Genomic DNA, 24,430 nt, shown 5'->3' with positions numbered 1-24,430 from the left:
TTAAAAAGGGGGGACCCACAGGCCGGGCCCCCATATAGCCAACAAAATCATTTTTTCAAAGGAATAGACGGATCACCGCCAGAAGGAGTAGTAGGAGCAGCATCGGGACCAGGGAGAGAGGCATCCATAGGAGATGAAGAGGAAGTCGGAGGAACTACGGAAGTGCTCGGAGCATCCTTTGGGCGAGGAGGGGACTCAATAATCCTTTGCCCCCCGAGTCTTCAATTCTGACTCGAAAATGATCACGGGAGCAGGGGGATCCACTATGGCACCATCGATAATGACCTTATCAGGATTCAAAAGAGAAAGATCCAAGTCAGGAGCGATGACTCCGACTTGCTCCTTAAAAATCCTCCAAGCTTCCTCGGCCCCGTCAGCAATCGAGTCCTCCAACTTGGCATATGCGTTCCGAGAATTCAGCAGATCCTTCCTCACAGACACAAAATCTTCAAATAAACTTTGATAACTCTCCTGTGCTGTTTTTCTCAAGCCCATCTCCATGTTGCGTTGAGCTTGCAACTTACTCTCCTTCTCCCGGAGGCTATCTCTCTCCTCCCTCAGCTTGGCGACTTCCTCCTTCAACTCCCTCTCATGCTCTTGATATATAAGAAGCCTTCCTTCCAGCTCTTCAACCTTGGAGGTTAAACCCAAAGAGCTGAGATGAGTCTTCTCAAAAATATCTAAGAGTTTACCACAAACGCCCGCCGCCCTGAGACCCTCCTCAGCCAGAGTGGTAAGGTGGTTCCGAACAGAAACATCATCCATACTTATACGAGCATGGGGGTAGATGTACTTTCGGACGAATGCAAGAGCATCCGCTTTAACCTCACCTTCAAAAGAAGAGCCAGACTCTAAAGTCTTACACTTCTTCTTCTCTGGCTCAAGAAGAGGTTGGGCGGAGGGGGTGGCCGAGATGAAGCTGAAGAAGAAATCACAATGGGCTGAGAAGGAGTCCCCGTGTTCTGGGGAGGAGGAGGAGGAGGAGAGACAATCGCCTTGGTGCCACCAGTCCTGGCTCGAGACCTTGCCTTGGCCTCCTGGACTCTCTGGTAAGATTCCTGAGCGTTCTTCTTCGCCATTTCTGCAAAAACAGGTAGTAACTAAAAATCAAACAAGTCGGTACAAGAAATCACGAGTCGGAAACAAATTAGAAAAACAAAAGCTACCTAGTTGCGCCTGGATAAAAGTCGGAGACCCCTGGAGGAATTTCTTAGTGTACAGATATGGGGCCCTCCCCCACACTTCTCGGAGGAACCCCACAACGGCCGCCTCCACTTCGTCTAGGTCGTCCAGACCATATTTCTCACAGAGGGAGGCCTCCAACCAATACAGGGGAAAGCGAGATGAAGAACTCTCATCCAAGAAAAAGGGGTGGTGACCCTCTACAGCTTGAACTTTGAAAAAATAATTTCGAAGTCATGAAAGGATTCGTCAAAGAGGGTGAAAACTCTCCGACCTTGTATGGCCCGGAAAGACACCCACTGTTGCTTATTATTTAGCCCACTAAAGGGTTTGGTCATATGAAAAAGATAGAAAAAAAATCCTCAGAGAGGTCGGGAACTCCAAAGCCTGGCTGATAAATTGATAAATTTTCAAAAAACTCCAAGAGTTAGGGTGAAGCTGAGTAGGGGCAACTCGGCAGTGACGCAACACAGACATCTCAAAATTTGAAAAAGGAAGAAAATACCCAAACGGGTGATCATACAATCATACATAAAGAAAAAATGAGGCGCCGCTTCATTGATCCTCCCAAAGTAAACCTGGTCTTCTGGGCCCAGGACTACCAACTCATACTTCGGCTCATCCTCCTCAGAAGTACAAATTCTATGGCGAGTACGAAGGTGGGTGATAAGCTCAGTATCGACCGAAGATTCCTCCCCTAAAACTATAACATCAACCCACTGGGAAAGAATATCTACGGAAGCCATTTCTTTTCTTAAAAAAGATGACAAAAACCTACAAGAAAAAAAAGAAAAGAAAAATAAAAAAAATATGGCCTCTAAAGGGAGGGAATACGGAGCCAAACAGAAATCTACAAACCAACCTACTTATCTACAAAATAAAGGCATGCAAATATAAGGCATGTTACAAAAGAAGAAAAAGCTAACCTTTATCTGAAAATCAGGATTGGAGGAAGTAAAAGCCTTCGAACACAAGAGTGCAGCACGAACAAAGGAAGAAGAAATTTGAAAAACCACATAAACGAAACAACGAAGAGAGGGAAAGTATTTATAAACATGCTAGGGGTACAATGGTAAAAGCGGGGCAGTCATTAATGAGAATGCACCGTTACCAAGACCATCAATCCCTACGCACATCCCTAACAGACACGACGCTTGATTAGACGTAACTGTCAGAACCAAAAGGTTACGAAAAGTCACGTCGATTTCAGACCATCACGTCGGTCCTCCAACAAGTCGGCTATGACCCCGAGTAGAATACTCGAACCCAAATTTTAAAAAGAAAATTGGGCTCGAGTAGGGGCACTGTTCATACCCTGGCCCAACAGTAAAGGCCCAGGTCCAAATAAAAGGCCTAATCCCACGGAATTGAGCCTCACTCAGCACCGACCTTCGTCTTACGAAGTCGGTGCTCACCACGACTTGTTCTAAAGAAGTCGGAAACGAGGGTTAGCTGGCAGATAAGCACTCATTCAGATGAGTAACTGCCCCTAAAATCTCTCTAACCACTTCCAGTATCCATATCTTAACCTCCCCAAGATAAAGGGACGGTTAACACCCTAAAAAAGTGGCACTACTTCAATGGTGGTTATTGGTTCACCACTATAAATACACTGACATTCCTCAGGTATCTCTAAGTCCCAATACTCTCCAGACCTGCTTACGCTCTTGCTGATTTAGGCATTGGAGTGTCTTTGCAGGTACCACCCCCCATTCTTTCACGTGCACAAGTCGGACGGAGGCCCTCCAGGTGCCGATCCACACGAAGGCCTCCTCTTTCCAACGATTGGGCCAACCAACGTCATCTAATCCATTAATCTCCGGTTACCCACCGTAACAGGTATTTTGTTGAATTAATATTTAATTTAATCTCTAAAAATTTTAATTATTTTCATTTAGTTATTAAATTTTGTAAACATGATAAACATTAATTTCTAAAATAATTTTTGACATATAAATATTAATAAAATATTGATTTTTTTGGGATGTCTAATAAAATGCTGATATGAACTTGCAAATTATAAAATTTATAAAATAATGTTGTTTTGGTTCTGACGTCTAAATAGTCTAAAAATATCACTATATCACTTGGAGTAAGAAGAAAAATTTTAATTAATATCGCTTATAATATTATTTTTGAATTATTTAAATATCAAGACCAAAATAACATCATTTTATAAAATTTAGTATAATATTTAATTATTTTTTTAATATTTTATTAATATTTATGCATTAAAAATTATTCTAAAAACTAACATAAATCACATTTACAAAATTTAAAAATTAAATATAGACAATTAAAATTTTATAAATTAAATTAAAATTTATATATAAATTCAGACCAAATTAAATATTATCTCATATTTTGCCGATAAACTTAAGAATTCCTCAACAACTTCAAAGAAAGGTTTACTTGTTGATAGATTTTGTCCTTTTTTTTCTTTTCATTGAATGAACCAATATCTAGGATTGATGAAATTCAGACAACTCTAATATAATGTTAAAATATTTTTCTATATTTCTGTTAAAAAAAATAACCTGTAAATGTTCTATTTTGAACGTAAATGAGATATATTCTATTGTCTAACAGTATCTAAAATGAATTCAAAATCTCATACTTAAAGAAACCCAAAACACCCAGGCCAATCTTACATGCAACAAAAAAAAAAAAAGTAAATTACTTTAATCACTGTTATTTATTTATTGGTGAAAACTCAAGTACAGTCGACTTCACGTGAAGTTGATAGTTAAGAGTCGTTAAATAAAAATTTAGTCAAATCAATCAAATCATCTAACGGCTCTCAATTATAAACTTCACGTAAAGTTGACTGTACCTGATTTTTCACTTTATTTGTTTATTTGAATTTTTTTATTTTTTGGGTTCCGATGATCACTGTATATGAAAGTGACCAGTGTAAACGACCTTTAAGGATTTAGGGTTTTACCCAATGACATTCCTAACAGTGAGCAAGTCTATGTTTGTGTGAGGCCTAAGGGCTAAGGATTAGCATAATTGGCACAACTATAAATGAAGCACACAGCTATGTTCAGTCCTATAAATATATTGAGCACAGTTTAGTTGAGCTTCAACCTCTAATTTAATGTGACTACTAACTGCTATTTTCTTGGGCTTTGGGGGTTGACAATGGGCCTTCCTACCCCTTTTTCCTGCAATGAAAATGACTTTTCTATCAATAAATTCTACCTCTGCATTTTTAACTTTCCCAACTTCTATTTCTATGTTAATATTTTTTTGGTAATATATATTGATATATTAATTTATTATAATTATTATAGTAATTTTTTTACCAACTATTTGAGTTAAAAATTTCAATCATCTTATTTATTTACAACAAATCAGTAATTAAACTAAATATTTATAGAAAATAATACTTGTTAAAATAAATGATAAAATATGATAGTAAATATATGATAGTAAATTTATACATGAATATATGATAATAAATTTGATAACTATACTTTTTATGTATAAATAATATATTTGATTAAATTTAATTTTTTAATATTATAAAACTATTTTACATCGCAAATACATAATTAAATTTAATATATTACTAGTATAAGATCTAAATGTTACAAAAATGATAATAAAAATAAGAGAGTTAAAATCAAGTATTAATAAATAAAAATATTATTTATATATTAAAATTAATCACTAAAATTAATTTATATATATATTTTTATATGAAAATATGTGTTGTTTAACTTATTTTCAATATATATTTATATATACTAATGATTAATTTTAGTGACTGACTTTAGTGCATACATAATATAGTTCATTAATAAATTAAAAAAAATAGATATAACTTTTCTTTATTTTTTTACAATATTTTATGCATTTATGTGTTGATAATTTAAAAAGAAAATAATTTAAAGAATACAACAACATTATTATAGTCATTTTCCAACATTTTTCGATCTCCTTGCACAACATACATTATTTCAACTAGAGTACTAGCAGAAAATAATTATTGAAAGACATGGACCCAAAGGACAAGAGATGGAGAAGATCTCAAAAAATAATTTATACCGCTTTGCTTTCTCTTTTTTCTTATTCTAATAATTCTAATTATGATTTATACTAGAAATTATTATTTATCCGGTTTGGGAATAATGAAGTACTTGATCACAATATTGTACTAGTATTTGTTCTTTTGTAGTTATACATAAAGCTTTTAATTTTTTTTTCTACTAAATAAAAACGATTATGCTGTATTATATTAAAATCAGTTATTAAAATCAATTATTATTATAAAATACATGTTAAAATATAAATACACATTAAAATTAGATTAAATTACACATATATTTATATAAATATATTAGTAACTAATTTTAGTATACGAATAATATTTTTTAATGAAAATTCAAGTTGCTATGTGTGTATGGTTCATACATATTTGTATGCATATGCAATTTCGTCATTTGATGTAACATTATTCTTGAGGCATTAAGGATGGTAATTGAAATGGAGCTTTCATGCATGGAGACATTGAAGTTTCACTTTCACCCTTCTCTTAGTTCTGTGTTCTGTTCTGAAATGCTACCATTTATTACAGAAGACAAAATCTTGTTTTTCCTTTCTATTTGTATGTGTATGCACATGCCCTTTTGATATTTACATAAACTCTTGGAGTATATTCAAAATATATAGCTGTCTACTTTGTTTTATTCTCCGGTGGTGATGTACTCGTCTATCATTTCCAACAAGGATGAAATTTGAAATATATAAGGTAAAAAATATATGAATAAAAATGAGGGTGATTCACTCTTATAAGATTTTTATGGGTTGATAGTGAAAATAATTTTTAATTAAAAGATATAATTGTCAGTGAAATTAATTTTTTATAAATTAAATTACGATAGATAATATAATTATTCTGTCATATATTATTGTCTAACTGATGAAAAACTAATTTAATTGATTGTTATTTAACTTATTTCTTTTAGAAATTAATTTAAAATATCTAATTTTTGAAGAACAAATTCGTACCATCATAATTTATCTTTGCATTAAGTTTTGGATATCAAAGAGATCTTAAATATTAAATTAAAAATTTGGTTTTGTAAATTTTTTTAAAAATAAAATAAACTATTAAAATAATATTAAAAATTTATGTCATTGATAAAAATAACTTAAAAAATCGAACGACAAATAAATACTTATATAAAATGTTTAAAAATAATAAAAAATAGATATTAGATATATATCCTCAAAAAATAGTTTAGAAATCAGATTTTGATTATGTTTTGAAGTTAAATTTGTACTATGAATTTTGAGGAGAAAATTGAATAAGTTATTTACTACTTGTTTTATAACTATGAATATTTTACGGGTTAGTTAACATATGATCACATGATAAGTTTATTATTAATAAAAAATTGTAAATATTTTATATTTTTAATAAAAATTTTATTAATTTATAAATTTAATATGTGCCCTTATTAGGACATAAGATAGCTAGGTAACCCCATACCTTAATTACAATATTTAGATAATTTGTGCCAAATATTTCTTGTGAATTAACATACCCTTTTTGGAGCAGTGTCAGTGTGTCACATTGAAGTGTAGAAATGAATAAACAGTTAAAAACAAAATTGGTGGGCTACTGTGCTATAGGGCTATACCATACTTGACCTGACAAAAAAAGAAAAATTAAAATTACCAGTAATTGGTAATTATGAGTGCAATCTAAAAATAAAGCATTGATAGAGGTCTAATTCTGCTTTTCAACTTTTCATGAATGTCTCATCACGTTTGCACATTGAAAGATGACTATTCTTCATATCAGGACCAACAGATGAATGTCGTGTTCGTGACAAGACATTTGAATATATAGTAATGTTTAAATAATAAAAAATTATTTAATTTTCATAGATATATAAATTAATTTACCTAATTTAATAGATCATTTCTAGACAAATATTAATGTGCTCCTTAAAAAGTCTAATTTTTTAAAATTAATTTGAATTATATAAAAAAACAAAAACAAAATATTATAAATTTTAAATTTTAAATTCTAAATTATAAACTCTCTCTTAAATCTTAATAAGTAACAAGACAAAAAAATCAAGGGAAAAAACAAATTACACGGTCATTATTTAAAAAAAATATAGATCCAACTAAATCTATAAAAAAACTAAGCAAAATAATATGTATATATATATATATATATATATATATATATATATATATATATATATATATATATATATATATAACAACTGTATTATAAATCATACGCGTGTAAGACTAATTTATTCGCATAAAAATTTATTTTTTCTAAACTCATAATAGAGATATTAATTTTCTAAGGTGTCATAAAAGTTTAGGATAGTCAATACCAAAAAATCTAAAAAATGAAGTTTAATCGATCTTGAGAACACATAACCCCAATTACTTTTGAGTTAATTTTTATATCTACATGAGCGAAATTTATAATTCTAAATAATAAATTTGAATAATTAATATGAAATATACTAAATAAAAATATAATTGATTTAAAAAATAAAATAATTAAAAAATATCCATTTTCAGAGTAATTTGTATATATAAAAAAAATTGATAGACACTATTATTTATAATAAATGGTAGTAGCTGTTTATTTATTTGTATATTTTTCTTGAAATAATTGAATAATGATTAACAGCATTTGTTGCTCAATCCTGTATGAAGAAGGTTTTTGTTTTTTTATAGGCTTATTAGTTAGCTTAAAACATGGAGAGTATAAAGAAGTGAGAAAGGACAAATGGTGTCGGAGGAAGAGGACACGTGGCAAGAGGGAAGGTATGTAGGTAGATGGGACTACCGGCTACGCCAGTGACCTGTGTGTTGTTGGCATCAGAAAAAAACAGTGTCAGAGTCAGAGTCAGCACCACCACCGCCACATCCAATGCCTTTGCTTCCGCTAACTATTTCACTGTTTCCGTTTCCACCTTCTTTTCTTCCTTATTATTTCCCTACTCCTATTCTATAAAAAGTAAAAACATGTTATTAGCTTATTGCTAATTAAAATGAATTTAATTTTGACGTGCAGGACAAAGTGTTTTACGTAATTATGTAATTATATTTATTTTTTTAATAATATAATATTATATAATTAAATACACGTATAAAATTATTTTATATTAATCATATATCAAAATTAAATTCATATATGATGTAATTATGTAAATACGATAATTACTTATATAAATATCTCTATGTAAATATTATAATTAAGATATTATTATATATTATATTAAATATATTAATTAATTTTGTTAAATTATTTAACAATGTTTAGTTATCATATTTTGTAAAAAAACATTTTTGTCTTCAAGTAATTAGTTGTTTATTTATCTATTATGTAAATAATATATAAAGAATTTGGTGTATATTTTTTTTAAAAAATACTTTTTATTATATATAATTTATAAAAATTATTTTTTAAATTTTGATATTTAAATCTATGTTTTTTATTTTAGTATAACATAATTATCATCTTAGTTGATTACAAATATAAAGTGAATATTATATCCATAGAAATTATGCAATTTCATTTATATTTATGTCATGGTCTATTTACTAAAATATGTGTTATCAAAATGAATAAAGAATACAAATATGATCACTTGGATTAAATAATAATAATAACTAAAAAATAACTCTTCAACAGAATACAAAAAAGTAACTAAAAAAAAAAATAATTGTAATAAAAGAAGAAGAAAAGTACTATGGAGAAAAGTACTATGAGTGTCTTTGTTTTCAAAGATGTAATTAATCCTTGCACCCTGTCCAGAACTTCTAAATCAGAAGTTGCTGCAAAATCCAATCCATCACCTCTCTCATCTACAGCAACTTCCATCAACATGTCAACAAACTTGGGTCAAGACATGAATTCTCCAAAAAATTACCATTAAAAATCTTGTTTGCCTAAAACATTTCTCATCAACTGTAGAGTTGTGTCATGTGTGTGCATATAATAATAATAATAGTTTTTAAAATAAGTAATTTTGTGAATAATATCAAAATTATATTGAATTTATTTATAATTCACACTCACAAAGAGAATATATTCAATGTATAATTATTTATATATTTTTATTTAACTGTATTTAGAAAATTCTTTACAATACATATCATACAATTTATAATAATTTTAATATTTAGATTTTGTTAACTTGTGCCATAAAAGTAGAAGTTAAATATACTATAAAATAAAATATTTTATAAAAATTATTGTAAAAATTAATTTTTACGTTTTTAATACATTAAATACATCGAAAACGTTAAAATAATTTTATTATTATATTTTTAAAATATACTTTTAACACACAAATTAATTAAATTATTAAAATATTTCTACTAAAAGAAATAGATAAATTTTCAAGTTAAACAAATAAAATTAAATTCTAATAAAAAAACACTATTAATAGTTTAATACTAACCAGAGCTTAACAGAGAAGAGAGAGAGAGAGATTCATTGCATCCCTGTTCACATTCACATTCCACTTCAATTCCAATTCCAATTGCATTTGCATTTGCATTGCAGTTTTATTCTCTCTCTCTCACTCTCTCTCTGCTCAGAGATTCTCCATTTTTTCTCACTGCTCAGCTGAAGAAGCCACAACCCCCTAAACCGAAAAACCGCTAAAGGTGGCTCCTTTATTACCCCAACTAACTAACTGTTTCATCGTTTTTCCTCCTTTTGTTCTTCATTTCCCAAGAGATTCTTTTTCTCTGAGCTTAGCCTTCATAACTCTCTCTATGCTATTGTTATTGTTACTGCACATTCCTCTCATTACATTGCATTGCAACGAAAACTCAACAACAATGCTGCATTGGATCCATTGAACCAGAAAACTGAAAAGATTCCCTCCACTGGTACTGGAATTTACATAAATGCTTCCCATTTTTAACATTCACATTTACACAAACACTTCATCTACATATACAAAAACAAGTACTAATTTTTCTTTTCCATTTAAACAGTCACTGAAATGGACTCAAATCAAGTTTCAGGTATGTTATGCTAATTGAGTTAAATAAATTATTATTCCTTTATTGGGTATATAAATAAATAATGTGGTAATTGTTGAAATGTGGTGTGAAAAAAAAAGGGGTTTTTGAAGATGGGTTTGGTTTTGGTGTTGGTGTTGATGGTGAGACCTGTGAAGAGGAAAGGAAGAGATCAAAGATTGGGAGCTTGAAGAAGAAGGCCATAAGTGCTTCATGCAGGTTCACTCATTCTCTGAAGAAGAGAGGGGGGAAAAGCAGAATTGTAGATTCTAACAGTAACAACAACAACAGGGTTCACATTGAAGATGTGAGAAATGCACAAGAGGAATCAGCTGTGCAAAAATTGCGTCTGAAACTGCTACAAAGGTGTTCTTTGCGTCCAACTCATGATGATTATCATGCATTGTTAAGGTAATCTGTTCTTCTTTTGGTTATTTTTCCCCTTCTTTTCACCTCTATATACTCACATTAGTTCAAGTGAAAAAGTATCATCCTAATTTAGTGAAAATGACAGTTCTTTTGAAACTGAGTGACTATAATGTTATGTTATATCTAATGTATAGTAGATAGTGTCATTGATTTATTTATTGTTTGTTCTTAGTTGTGTTGTAGATTTCTTCTCATTCACTCTTGTGGTTTTCATTAATATGTGGGTGTGGTAGGTTTCTGAAAGCAAGGGACTTTGACATTGAGAAGACTATTCAGATGTGGGAAGACATGTTAAGCTGGAGAAAAGAATATGGAACTGATACCATCCTTCAGGTTAATGCTGCGACTTTATGAATGTAGAAAACTTAGTAAAAGTTTCAACTTTCAATGGATGCTTCAAAGTGTTGGAGATTCATTACTTCGGTACTGCCAATTTTTTTTCTCTTTTTCCAAGGTGTCGGTTAAATATTCCTGGGTTTCTGTTAAGGGAGGAAAGAATAAATTTATATAAGGTAGGAGTAAAAACACTTAAAAAAATAACTTATTTGTTACACTGTTAGTTTTAAAATATTTCTTACAATTATCTAATCTTGGGTTGTGAACCTTAGTATAAATGTTTGACTTATATATATCATCTTAGTATAAATGTTTGACTTAAATAAATATCATCTCTAAAGTTGGTACAAAATGAATACAAGATAACATTCACTGAATCTGTGAATCTGAATCATATATTGATTCATGAATTGAAGGGATTGACCTCTCTAGATTAGATGATAGAGGGATTCTTAAATGAGTACATGAAAGTGGGTACTAATTTTATTCAAGATACTCCTCACCCATTCACAGATCCCACCAACTTTTATGACAGAAAACTTGTGCTATACAACAATTTTTTTGGTTGATGAAGTAAAATAGGATAGTGTAAGTTTTTACTGTTATACAGATTCATATACTCTTTGTATGATTTGTATATTTTAGCATTAGCATGGATTCTGTGCTTGGATTGGATACACTTGTTTCATGTATTAGTCAGCTAAGTGTGATGCCATGGTGTTTTGAAGGATTTTGAATTTGAAGAGTTGGAAGAAGTACTGCAGCATTATCCTCAAGGGTATCATGGAGTTGACAAAGAAGGTAGGCCAGTTTACATTGAGAGGCTTGGGAAAGCTCATCCGAGCCGCTTGATGCGCATTACCACAATAGATAGATATTTGAAGTACCATGTTCAGGAGTTTGAGAGAGCTCTACAGGAGAAATTTCCAGCATGTTCTGTTGCCGCAAAGAGACGGATTTCTTCAACCACAACAATTTTGGACGTGCAGGGCTTGGTATGTTGCATTACACTGAAAAAAAATTATCCGATTTCCAAAACACTAAAGCTTTGATGTGGTTCTGCGGGTTTTCAGCTTTTCACTCTTTGCATGTCTTATAGTTTGTTCTGATTTGAGGTAGCTGATTAGTCATTCACCTGTTCTGTAGCAATGTATCAATTCTGGTAGTCACATTCTGTGTGCTAAACTCCTATTTGGAAGGGTGTTCTTAGTTAGCTAGATTTCAAAGTTAGGAGCTCCCCTGAGTTTTGGTGCTACTTTTTCTGAACCTTAGCTGGCTCTTGATTGTGTATGATTCAGGGAATGAAAAATTTCTCACCTACTGCTGCAAATCTCTTGGCTGCTATGACAAGAATAGATAACAATTACTATCCTGAGGTTTCGTCCGTATACCTTCTCAAAGTAACATGTTATTTAGTCCTTTCTCTTTGTATAAAACACTCCCTTGATATATTTACAGACATTACATCGGATGTATATAGTAAATGCTGGTACTGGCTTCAAGAAGATGCTTTGGCCTGCTGCACAGAAGTTTCTTGATCCCAAAACTATCGCAAAGATACAGGTAATGGATATAACTTTTATTTCTGTTATGAATATTGTTCAATGTTTTTCCTGAAGTCCCTTTGATACTACATAAATTCCCAAATTTCCAGGTTTATGAACCCAAGTCTTTATGCAAGTTACTGGATGTTATTGACTCAAGGTATGCATTTGTTCCTTTATATTGCCTCGAATTTTCTGTTCATTGTAATTGAGTCACTTGTAATATGTAAATGCATCCATACAGTCAGTTGCCAGATTTTTTGGGTGGTTCATGTACATGTCCTGGAGAAGGTGGATGTCTAAGGTCTAGCATGGGTCCATGGAAAGATCCTGATGTCATGAAGGTATTGGAATTTTTTTCTCTTTATGTCCTTTACATTTTGAGGGTTTTTTTCCTTCTCAGAATTGCCTTGTTCACGACTAATAAATGTTTTGATTGTAGGTGGTACATAGTGTGGAGGCAACTGTTGTGAGACAAATCACTGGACTACCCGGTGAACAAGGGAAATCGGACTCTTTTTGGATTCACTCACATAAGGTAAGTCTTGGCAATGGATAACTAGGATGTTACAATTTTTTGTAGGATATTGTTTGGGTATTTCATCATATTCTTGAATCAATAGAAACATCTTAGAACGATCTCTTTATATTTCTTTTTTGTTTCCATAAATTAGGTTGTTAATCTTATTGTTTAGTGGGCTTAGAGATGAGCTAGTATCAATCGGACATGACCTAACATTACATCCCGTCCTTGATATGTTGGCCGATGTTCTTAGCAGAAATGGTTTGCACTAGTATGTGTTTTACCTTATCTTCTCTCATCTTCCAGGAGCAATGGGGTGATGCATCACTGGTAGAATCAGGGTCTGATATTGATGATTGTTGCTCACCATACATACAAAGAAGCTTTACCTTTCCTCGGTTAGCCCCAGTTCTTGAAGAAGTGAGTTTTCAATTTGATACCGTTCAATCTGATTCAGCTTATGATCACTTTGTTGTCTTTACATACTGTTTTCATGTTATGTGGGTGTCATTGAGCTTTTTATCATACAAAAGCTGGTTGTTCTGCAGATCAGGGTATCAGATAGCTACTTCAGTTGTAATGGTAGCACACCTAAAGCTGAGAAAGTGCCCACAAGTGATGAATTTCATCGTCCTAACAAACAGTCATTGCACAATGATGTGGGGAAAATTGTTTCTAGCGAAAACTGTCAAGGTACTTTGTGTGGAAGTTAGGAAGTTACCATGGTTATATCACTAGCAAGTATTTCAGTATTGCATAATCTTATGGGCTTATTACAAATTTACATAATTTTCAGAAACCTTTTTTGGCATCAGCAATTGGTTCAGTCTTGTCAAAGCAATGGTGGCGAAAACTAAGTTCTTAAATGTGTCAAGAGTGCTTACATATGTATTGCAAAGACTAGTTACATTCTTCTGCAGTTTAAGATTTGAATTTGGTAGAATACAGAACGATGTTTTGCCGTCTATCCCCATCGAACCTAACACTGATAACATTTTGGCAACTAGTGAAGTTGTGTCCGAAAGGGATCATATTCTACCATGTTTACAACGCCTTCAGAGACTAGAGAATGCTGTTGAGGAACTTCGCGATAAACCAGCAAGTATACCTCTTGAAAAGGATCAAATGCTTAAGGGTTCGTTGGATAGGATTAAATCTGTTGAGTTTGATCTTGAAAAGACTAAGAGGGTATTATATCTCTCTTACTTTCTTAAATCAGCTACATCTTTTAGTTGACAATATGATACTTAATAGTTTGTGCTGTTAAATCATTCAGGTACTACATGCTATGGTGATGAAGCAACTTGAGATTTCAGATCTGCTCGAGAAGTTTCAGGTGTCCAAATGTCGAGTGAGTTGCTTTTCGTCTTTATGTGTCGTGCCATATATTTAATCTTAAAAAGAGTAATGGTACAACATCTTAAACATGTTCCAAGATATCCAATTAAATACTAAGTAGATATACTCCATGTTTTGAAATGTTCTTTCTTTCAGTAGTTAGGAGGAGGATGTTTAAGTAACTTAAATCACTTCTTGCAATTATTATTTTTTATTGGTGTTGACTGATTAACAATCATTATTGCAGAAAAGAAGGCTTTTCTGTTAAACAGTTGGAACCAAGTTGGTTAGCCGCTCAGAAGATTAGTTTTTGTAATATTCTATCTTGAATAGCATTTTCATGGTAAATAGATGGCAAAATTTTAGTTATGCTTAGATGGAAATGCTCCTGTATTCTGGGTTTTCAGTTTAATGAGGAAACTACCACTTCAAATGGGCAAAATCACAATCTTAATATTTAGTTCGAGCCATTCTTATGCAATATCAAAAGGAAAAATAAAATCCGGAAAAAAAAGGATCCTATAAAAAATCGTGAGATTGTTCTCCAGTCCAATATTAAAATGCTATATAATATGGGAAGGTTATCAGTTGTACCAGGAACATCGGTGTTTTAGTTGTTTTAACCGTTGATCTGAATTAAAAAATATATATATAATATATATTAATTAAAATCAACGGTTAAAACAACTAGAACACCGATGTTCCGGGGTACATTTGATAATTTTCCTATAATATGTATCAATCATGCTATGCATAACACCAATAGTGTGCCTCATTTTTGAAGTTTGTAGATTCGTGAATGTTTGTAAATATTAAATTTTATTTAAACTAAAAAACCTATAAACTTTGCCCTAGTGAGAAAGGTCCATTTTCTTGATGACAAATAGAACAAAATAAATATTTAAATACTCTTAATAATGTAAAAACTTATGATTCCTAGTTTAACAATAGTTCTCAAAAATAAAAATTTAATGTTACGAACGATTTATAAATGAACTTTATTTTGGCTCTTAGTAATTGTGCATTGCTTTTCTCTCTTTTTTAACCTCAGTTCCTAAATGGTGTCCTGAATGAATATCCACAACCAGAACCTTTGAAATCACCGGTAAATTGGTTTAGAAATAATATAATTTGGAGTTGAAATTGTGCAGACAACAATTTTGATTACAAACAACAACGATTTAAAACAGACAAGTTAGTTGGGAAGAATGATTCTTGTTTGCAGGTAAAATGACAAGTGGGAGAGTCACAAGGATCCATATTATAATGCCTTTTTATAAATTATTTGTTTAGTTTGTTGAGTACGTGGCAGACAAACTTTGTTCTTGGCCACAGTATCACACATCTTCCAAACATAAGAAAGAAAAACCAATAAAAAAAATACAAATCCATCACAAGTTTTTTCTTGGCTCACCAAGGCAAACACAAATTAAATGACATTCTAATACACTTGAGTTCAACCAATGCAAAAGAAAGCTGACTTAATCACTAGATTTCAAAACTGACAATATTTTATGTCACTGTCACTACACTAGGAAAACATTAAAAAAAAAAACCTACAGATTTTAATATTATATGTTTCTCATTTCTCAAGGCTTAAATATTAAATTTTGGAGGGTTCAACTTCAAACCTTTAACTGTCATTCATTTCCCGGAACCTGGCAAGTGCCTTTTTATGAATAAGCATCTTATAACTGTCCCCTGCCTGCACCTCAAGGCTAGGATCTAACTTCTTCTGCTGACTTCCAAGTCCTGCTCTATTCTCCATGGCTTGTGCCTGCACTGGCTCTACCATTCCACTCCCATCCTTTCCAAGTCCCTGTACATCAAATTATACATTCAAGAACAAACAAGCACAATATTAAAATCCTAGAATCCTTCAAATCGTAGATATGTTGTGAGAGAACATCAAATTTCCAGGGATATCCCATCCAAGTCTACAGGTGCAATTTGATAAAATAAAATAAAAAGGGCAGCTCAGTGCACAAGCATCCCATGTTAACTAAGGATCTGGGAAAATACTGCGCCTAAAGGGTGTAATGTATGCAGCCCAATCTGATAAATTACATCAGTGGCTGTTTCCACGGCTTGAACCCGTGACCTTGTGGTCACACGGAGACAACTAATGCCTTTAGGATGTGTTTTGCCGGAGGGTGAAAATGGGGAGGAAAAATTTACATGGATGAGCTCCATATGTAATTTACCCAAGAAGCTCATTCATGGAATTTCCACCCTCATTTTTAACCTTGCAACAAAGCATATCCTTAATATCAATAATAAACTAATGTAGTGCAGAGAGAATGAAATGATACCAAGCCTTCCTGCCATCCCATGTTGCGAAGCATACGATTGCCAACATTGTTTTCATCAAGTGCTTTTTCTGCTGTAATCACCTCAAAAGTATCAAGGTTGACTTCTCCAACTGCACGTCCTCCACCAACCCCAGGAGGAAAAGGCATAGGATCACCCTTCCTCGACACAAAATCTCGATCTTCAGGGTCACATAAGGTAGAAACAATTGTTTCTTAAAAGTCAGTCCATGTGTCCAGGATATAAAGTTACCAGTGAACCTAATGGCTTCTTGATTACTATTCCGTTACTCAAAACTCCAAATATCAAATAGTAATATCATACGAAGCATCAACAATTTGATACAAGAAATTTTTTTCTAATGCGCCACCCAAGCCTCAGAAAAAATAAAATAAAAATGAAAATGCAAATCCCTTTCTACTGGCTGGAATTGATCAGCACTTAGAGACTTAATAGAAATAATGGTTAATTTATATTTGTACAAAACATATATCCTAAATCATAAATATATTAAAATATATTTCACATACAACCCTACTAAAGTTTGATTTCCTTGCCTTGAAGATTTCTGAAATTCCCCTTGAGAATTATCACAAAAATAAGAGACAATCCTACATATTTACGGGCCTACATATCTGATTCTCAAAAATACAAGTAGAAGAGCAAGGCCTTACTTAGCACCTAATGTGAAGTTAAAGCTTCCTCTTCTACCAGAGCCTTTCAAAAGGCAGAGGACAATGATTTCAAATATGAGGAAATAATTGCTCCATTAAGCAAATACTTTCTATTCACCTCAGTTATTTTTCAAAAGTAGTTGAACTCAAGAAATAATAAAAAATAATTTAAGCAGTCTTACTTGAATCCCCAATTTCATAATCAGCCAAATCATTCCCACCCGATGATGATGAGCCATACAAACTTCTCCTCTCGGCTGCACGATCCCTATAGGTTGTTTGAGGTTGCTCCTTATGAATTGAAGCGGAACTAGGCGCTTCTGAAAACCTTCTTCTGCCACTTCCAGCAGCCACTGATGGTGTATATGAACCCAAGGCAGAGACATCTGTTCTAAAAGGAGTTGAACTTATCTGTGCATCGACACTTGCAGCTGAAGAACTTGAAAATGATGATGGAGAAGCTGTAGAACCAGGGTAGGTATCTGATTTGACAACCCCTCTTCCTGAACCCCTTATAACTCCCATAATAGTTCCACCAAGACTATTACTAACAGGCCGTGCCTGCGCCTGAGAGTCCAAACCAGCAGCCTGGATAACAGTTGTATGTGTTCCCAAGCTAGATACGTTGGTTTCCCTAGGCATAGATTCACCTTTTAACTTGTTCTTTGTAGGGTATGACCTATCGTCGGTGGAAACAGAGAGTTGATTGTCCTCCAAGGCTACTCGAGTAGCCTGCCCTTCATGGCTCCTCTGCTTCCACATTGACAACACATTGTTCATTTTTTTCTTGTTTGCTAGAATACTGCTTTTTGAGGCAAGTTTTATCTCCTTTGCCTTCTCTTTTTCTTTCTTCTCAGCAGCTAAAGCAGCCGTTGCAGCAGCCTGCACAGCATCTGCCAATGATGCAGGCTTCTCAACTGATGCAACAGTAGAAGCCGGTGCAGAAATTACCACCTTTTTACTACTGGCACCATCAGATGCCTTGGAAGGTTCAGACTGCTGGTTAGCTGTGTTGTTTTGATTTTGTTCAGTGCAAGGGATGTACTGTTGAGTTTGGTGGTCATACGTATACCATATCCCATTATTACCATCGTAGTAAAGACCTACATACCATAAAATGCAGAAAATGAAAATAAAATATAAGGTAATATCGTTTGACAAGTATTTTAGTGTTTCTAAATCATAATGCTGCCCAAACTATGCCGAGAACAAAAAAATAAAGGCCCAAACAATAAACTAAAATCCTAAAATTGAGAAAGTAACTCAAGAACTACTTCAGAAAATTGCTTTTTTGAGAAACTTCAGTATGAGTTTTGTATCGAATAGCAACATACGCACCAGTATTTCCATCGTAGTAAAACCCAGATGCTGCATCATAGTAATAACCAGATGCTTCATCCCAAACAAAGCCTGATTGTGGAGCACCACCTGTGGTGCTTTGCTCAGGAGCAGTAGCTTGCTTATCATCGGGATTGTATTCTTTTGGAGCCCACCCCACAGAATCATACTGAACAGTAGGAAAAGTACAACACAACAATCATATTCAGGACAAGTTGACAATTAAGAACACTGAAATTCATTAAGTACACGAAAATGAGGCAATATTATCAATGAAACATTACTGCTTGAAATTCTACACCATACCTAAAATCAAAGAAAACTGCCGAAAACAGAGTGAAACTTCCAACAAAAGGGGGGAAAAAAGGCCTAAGTAGCTCTATGTCAAATTAGGAAATGAGCTCAGAACTATTTAACTACACATATTATTCTTAAAATATTAAGGATTCAACAACTTTGGATAATGCTCACATTGCATAAAATCTTTTAAAATTAAAATGTTTTGTAATTTTTTTTAATCATCATTTGAAATCGACAATAATCACTTCAACAATACAAAATATATCTTAGTCATTTATAAATTCCAATAATATATATATAAAGAATAGAACACCTGTTGAGCAAATGTCGCAGCCTCAATAGCAGCTGCTGCAAGGCTGCTTGATTGGGAAGTTCCTGGTGCTCCTGATCCAGGGCCCAAGATACTTTTAGCATATGCCACTCTTAGAATTTGTCCATTCTTCTCAAGAGTAGTCCCATTTGTTGCCTCAAGAGCTTTGGTAGCATCCTCCACCTAAAAGTAAGTATCTTGTCAGATTATTAACCTTTTTCAGTTTTCACCACCATAGAAAAAAGAAAAAACTCTACTATTACCCTAAAGTGTAACAGTGACATGACATTTAATAAGGATGTTAAATGAGTTAACCTAACAAGTTTAAGCAATGGATCCTCTCATGTAACCACTTAATAACCAAAATGAGTCAATTCAATGGGTTTGGACTTGTTCTTATGGCACTAGGTTGCGCTAGGAAATCAAATGCATACAATTTATTAAAATTAAGTTCTTACTGACCAATTCACGGCAAAGATATTACTTTTTAATGGAGAAAAAAGAAGGAATAGGTGAGGTCATGAGGAGAGCATGCAAAAATAATTCTCAAGCATTCATCATAACTTGTACCCACCGAATAAAAGTGTACAAATGCAAATCCCCTTGAGACATGTGTAAACTTGTCTCTCACAAGACGCAGATCCTGTAATTGATGATAAAATTACTCTTAGCACATAGATGATAAAAGCAGATGCAAAACAAGACTCGTAACATCCCAATCTAGAAGAAGGATGAATCATTTTAATAAAATTATTTATCAATAGAACCTTAATTGGAGCATGTTTAGAAAACTCATAGCGGAGCATTTCCTCATCAGCATTTTCATCCAATCCACGAACAACCAAAACATGAGTTGGACCTGATTACATAGAAACTTCATTAATAACAGATAAATTTAGGGTGCATTTGTTTCTAGTTCTGAAACAAGTGATTCCACAACTTAAATTTTCTATTTAACGGAAAATGTTGAACATTGATTTTAAAAAAAAAAATTGAAAAAGGTGACTTTTATTTGTCCAAAAAATGCATCCACACACACACACAATTTATATTAATCTCAAATAAGAGTGTTATACTAACCTGCCTCCAGACCCTTCTTCCCCATGGCTGATGAATTTGTTAATGAAATATCTGCTGCAGGAGCATCCTCAGTTCGTGGCTCATTACACTGCAATCGTTATAGTGAAAAAATTATTTAATAATAGAAGCCCATTTTCATGCTGCTATTGATCTAGTATGGTCCAGTTTGTATGGGGAGCATATAAATCAGGGAGAAAATGGCTTATTATTAGCACCAAAAACTAATTTAGGCATCGCCAAAGTTCAAAGCAATATCCAAGAATTAATACTAAGCTTCAAGATAGCAAAACCAATTACTGAACCAATGCAAGGGAAAGTATGAACCTGATAACAGGAGGTACGACGTGCAAAATTGATGTAGCCACATATAGTGCACATCCAATCAGATGGTATTGTAATGCTCTTATGATTATGGCCTGATTTCATACCTCCATCAGGACCTGGACCACCAGTAGGTTTACTACTGCAACAAAGTACGGCTGTCATATTACAGATGCTCATAAAAAGGCAATATTACAGAATTTGAGAATGAAATAAAAAAATACCTATATTCAAAGAAAAGCTTTCTGCCATCCACAACAAGACCATCATCTCCTAGCTTGTCCATCATTGCTTGTGCAGCTCCCTAATCATAATATTATTCTCATTTCAACATTCTTGAAACTGACATAAAAATGATATTGGAAACCAGACATGATTATTACCACAGAAGGAAAATCGATAAACGCAAATCCCCGAGAAATGCCAGAATTTCTTTCCTTTATAACACGAACATGACGAAGGGGTCCCCACTCCGCCTAAAGAGATCCATGACAATGTCAGTAAAATAAGACCACAAAAGCCACATAAGTACATAATAATGCTGAAGCAAATTCAGGGGCACATACAAGTATTTGGTACAGATCCTCCTCAGTAGTTTTCTGTGAGAGACCTTTCACAACAATAGTTGCAGATGGGGCCTGGTAGAATAGCTTTTTACATCAGATCGTCCAGAATTTGTAAGATACTCACTTAAAACATACAAGTTACATTGGGCGCATACCACTGAATAATGTTCACGCTGACGTTTTTCCTCACGATCCCTGCGTCTTTCACTTCTATCGTATCGACTGTCACTATAGCTATCTTCTCTATAACTCCGACTATGGCTTCGACCTCGAGGGGACCTTGATCTTGGATGATCGTCGTATCCACGAGACTGGGAGCGGGATCGGGAATGGGACTGAGATTTGGACCGGGACCGGGAACGGGACCGGGACCTAGAATGAGAATGCTCACGCCTCTTACGCGGGCTTACATCTCTTTCCCGACTAAGATCTCTTCTATCATGTTCTCGATCACGTGATCCACGTCGCCTCCAGTTACTATCTCTTCTACTGCCTCTTTCATAATCAGAATCATAACTATGGCGGCCATGATCATAATCCCTCTCATGGCTATCCTCCCTACGATGATGAGAAGCACGGGACTTGTAGCCATAGTCATCATATGCATAATCATCACGGTCATGTCCTCCAAACCTGGCAGGTTTATCATATCCTCGATCACCATAATTTTCAATGCTGCCATAACCATCTCGAAACTTATCATATTCTGGGAACGTGTCAATATCAGCTTCCCTGTAGGCATCAATCTGATTATACGGCTCATGATAAGGCCTTTGAAAACGTCTAGATTCTCTGTCAATTGGATAATCTTCCTCATAACCTCTCCTTTTGGATTGATTCCAGTGGCCAACAGGAGGTCCTGGTGGCATATAGCCCTCCCTATCCAAAATGTCACGATGGAAAGCATTTCTCTGGTATATGGCATCCCTTGGATATCTTTCATCTACAAAGCGTCTATCCTCATAAGCACCCCCAACCCTGCCAAACAAATGGATAAAATGGGAGGAAGGAAAAGATAAAACTCGATAATATGCATCCAAACAAATACATTATGCAGCACAAAGATGAACAGAAGATCTTGAGACAATCATGTACCATATTATACCATAAGAAGCATTTCTATCTATAAAGTATAAAATAATATACATTACATATACAAATTTGCCCAAGGTTTTATATTACCGTAGTGATGATAAGCAACAAGCAGTTGCACTCACCGATAATTTGGCTCATGCACCGCACCATAACCCTCAAGAGCCTGTGGATTCAAGAGAATAAGCTATGTCAGCAACAAATAATCAATGATGAGAGGAGTGTTAGGCAAATCCAGTCCTTATCCTCACTGCCCCCACAGCTAGCTTTCTTTCATAATTTCTCTAAGGATGACATGACATTTTCCCCCGTAAAAAATTCAATCACATTGAAACCCCCTAATAGTTTCTTTGAATAATCATCCCCACTATAGGTGAATTTATTTAAGGAGGAAACCACAATTACGCTGTTATTATCCCAGCCTTGATGAAGACCATAGCGACCAGGATCCATTTCTTGCCGAGCCAATAGCCCCCCGAGGCGAGAAACTCTCTCAAGATGGATTTCGAATTCGAGAATGCAAAATTGGGTCTCAAAACCTCTCTCCCCTGTAATATGCATACAAACAGATAGAGTTATCCACCATTGAACCAACAACCAATAATTCCCATGACCTTTTGTTGGCCCTCTCTTCTTTCATAACTCGAATAGGAATTTGCAATCCTCAAAAACATAATTACCTTCTTCCAAATCCTCCCCTTAGGTATACCACACAACAAAATTCATCAGCTCTACAACTAATTTAATATTAAATCACATAACAAATTGAGCTTTAACATTTAAACAACCATCAAATATGAACAAGTCCAATCGACAGTAACGAAATCAGCATAATCACAAAAAAACAATGAATATATTGTTTCCAATTATCATATGAAAATCAAAGGCCAGAATAGTTAGGGTTTTTACCGATGATAGGATAGGTTTGGTAAGATTAAGTCGGATACCGCGATTCAGGTGCCCAAAATGAAGATCTAGGGTTTTCAGTTGGCAGGGAGATAGCGCCAAATTGGAACTCAGAGAGAGGTATTTTGTGTTGTTGGAGACGGAGAAACGATTTGTTTGTGTTTCAACTTTCAATTGAATGTGCTGCTAAGTGGCAATGATTCCATAGGCCAGTACATTAATCATGCCAAAAATCAAGATCCTATTTAATTATTTAATTAATAATTAATAAATTAATACATGTATTCATAACTATGTATTTATCGTTTAATTTTCTATAAATAAAGAATTTTATACATGCACAATAAAATTTTTTACATGTTATATAAAATGAGAGATTAATTTCTTTTTATTATATTAATATATAAAAATACTATTTGTATAATAAAATCAGTCATTAATATATTTATGTATAAATATAATATTTTATTATAAAAGTTTATTAGTATTTATCTATTAATACTAGTAATTATTATTTTTAACTTAAAAAAATCTGTGTGTATAAAAATTAGTCAAAATAATTTTATTATTTTTTAGTATATATTAGTAGATTCTACTTAAATATAAAAACTATCATGTTTGTATATTTAAATAGTTGTTACACTCTGTTACTATTATATAATCAAACAAAAAATTGACAAAAATAGTTTATATTGTATTCACATAAACAATAAATACTAATTAAGTGATATTTAGTTATATTATTAGATTTTTAGTGTATAGTTTATTAGATGTGAATGATCTACTTAATTTACTTTAATACTATCACACATACAATTATACTCAATTCGATGGAATTGTTTAATCTTAAAGGGGATCCTCTATAATTTCGTATTTGAGGAATTATTTTTTGATTCTGTTCTATCATTAATAACTTGATTATTTTTAGATAATAGTTGATAAGATTGTAAAGAAATATAGCCTGCCTACCATCCACACCACAATAAATAAAATTTCTCGAAAAAAATCTGTTAATGGAGGAAGACATCCTAAGGATAAAAAGATATAGGACTAAGAGAGAATTAAAAAGGATTTTTCGTGTATAATCCTGCATAATCTCAAATATTATCAGTTTTGGTACGTAGACCAAATAATATAATATAAGCAAATTTTTAGAT

At 33.1% G+C, this 24,430-nt stretch overlaps 2 protein-coding genes across 8 annotated transcripts; one reads left to right on the top strand and one right to left on the bottom strand.

Annotated features, from left to right (window-relative positions):
* The first annotated feature begins 9,780 nt into the window (after positions 1-9,780).
* On the top strand, positions 9,781-14,977 carry LOC130942113 (phosphatidylinositol/phosphatidylcholine transfer protein SFH13-like). 3 transcript variants are annotated; one of them, XM_057870826.1, is made up of 15 exons: positions 9,781-10,071; positions 10,180-10,209; positions 10,308-10,617; positions 10,869-10,968; positions 11,700-11,966; positions 12,270-12,347; positions 12,430-12,534; positions 12,626-12,675; positions 12,760-12,859; positions 12,958-13,053; positions 13,345-13,458; positions 13,587-13,731; positions 13,835-14,226; positions 14,315-14,384; positions 14,624-14,977. In XM_057870826.1, coding segments are annotated over exons 2-15 (1,851 nt in total). In that variant the 5' UTR covers positions 9,781-10,071; positions 10,180-10,187; the 3' UTR covers positions 14,626-14,977. The 3 variants fall into 3 exon arrangements, with proteins under 3 accessions (XP_057726809.1, XP_057726802.1, XP_057726794.1); XM_057870819.1 differs by having other exon boundaries at positions 14,315-14,389; XM_057870811.1 differs by having other exon boundaries at positions 14,315-14,645.
* A 771-nt stretch (positions 14,978-15,748) lies between these two features.
* On the bottom strand, positions 15,749-23,479 carry LOC130944868 (SUPPRESSOR OF ABI3-5). 5 transcript variants are annotated; one of them, XM_057873479.1, is made up of 16 exons: positions 23,277-23,479; positions 22,773-22,915; positions 22,493-22,533; positions 21,431-22,253; positions 21,276-21,347; positions 21,093-21,185; positions 20,934-21,013; positions 20,713-20,851; positions 20,389-20,476; positions 20,076-20,167; positions 19,883-19,951; positions 19,312-19,491; positions 18,699-18,867; positions 17,543-18,463; positions 16,689-16,867; positions 15,749-16,195 (listed from the first exon to the last, which is right to left on the bottom strand). In XM_057873479.1, the coding sequence occupies exons 2-16, from the start codon at positions 22,818-22,820 to the stop codon at positions 16,010-16,012; spliced, it is 3,180 nt and encodes a 1,059-aa protein (XP_057729462.1). In that variant the 5' UTR covers positions 22,821-22,915; positions 23,277-23,479; the 3' UTR covers positions 15,749-16,009. The 5 variants fall into 5 exon arrangements, 4 of the variants coding, with proteins under 4 accessions (XP_057729462.1, XP_057729617.1, XP_057729536.1 ...); XR_009072193.1 differs by having other exon boundaries at positions 16,126-16,195; positions 16,689-16,946; positions 23,277-23,471; XM_057873634.1 differs by lacking the exon at positions 22,773-22,915 and having other exon boundaries at positions 23,277-23,471.
* Between the last annotated feature and the right edge of the window lie 951 nt (positions 23,480-24,430).

Source organism: Arachis stenosperma, chromosome 1 (assembly GCF_014773155.1).
Source record: "Arachis stenosperma cultivar V10309 chromosome 1, arast.V10309.gnm1.PFL2, whole genome shotgun sequence".
Taxonomy (NCBI): domain Eukaryota; kingdom Viridiplantae; phylum Streptophyta; class Magnoliopsida; order Fabales; family Fabaceae; genus Arachis; species Arachis stenosperma.
Note: the sequence above shows the minus strand (reverse complement) of the source record. Positions and strands in the feature narration are given on the sequence as shown.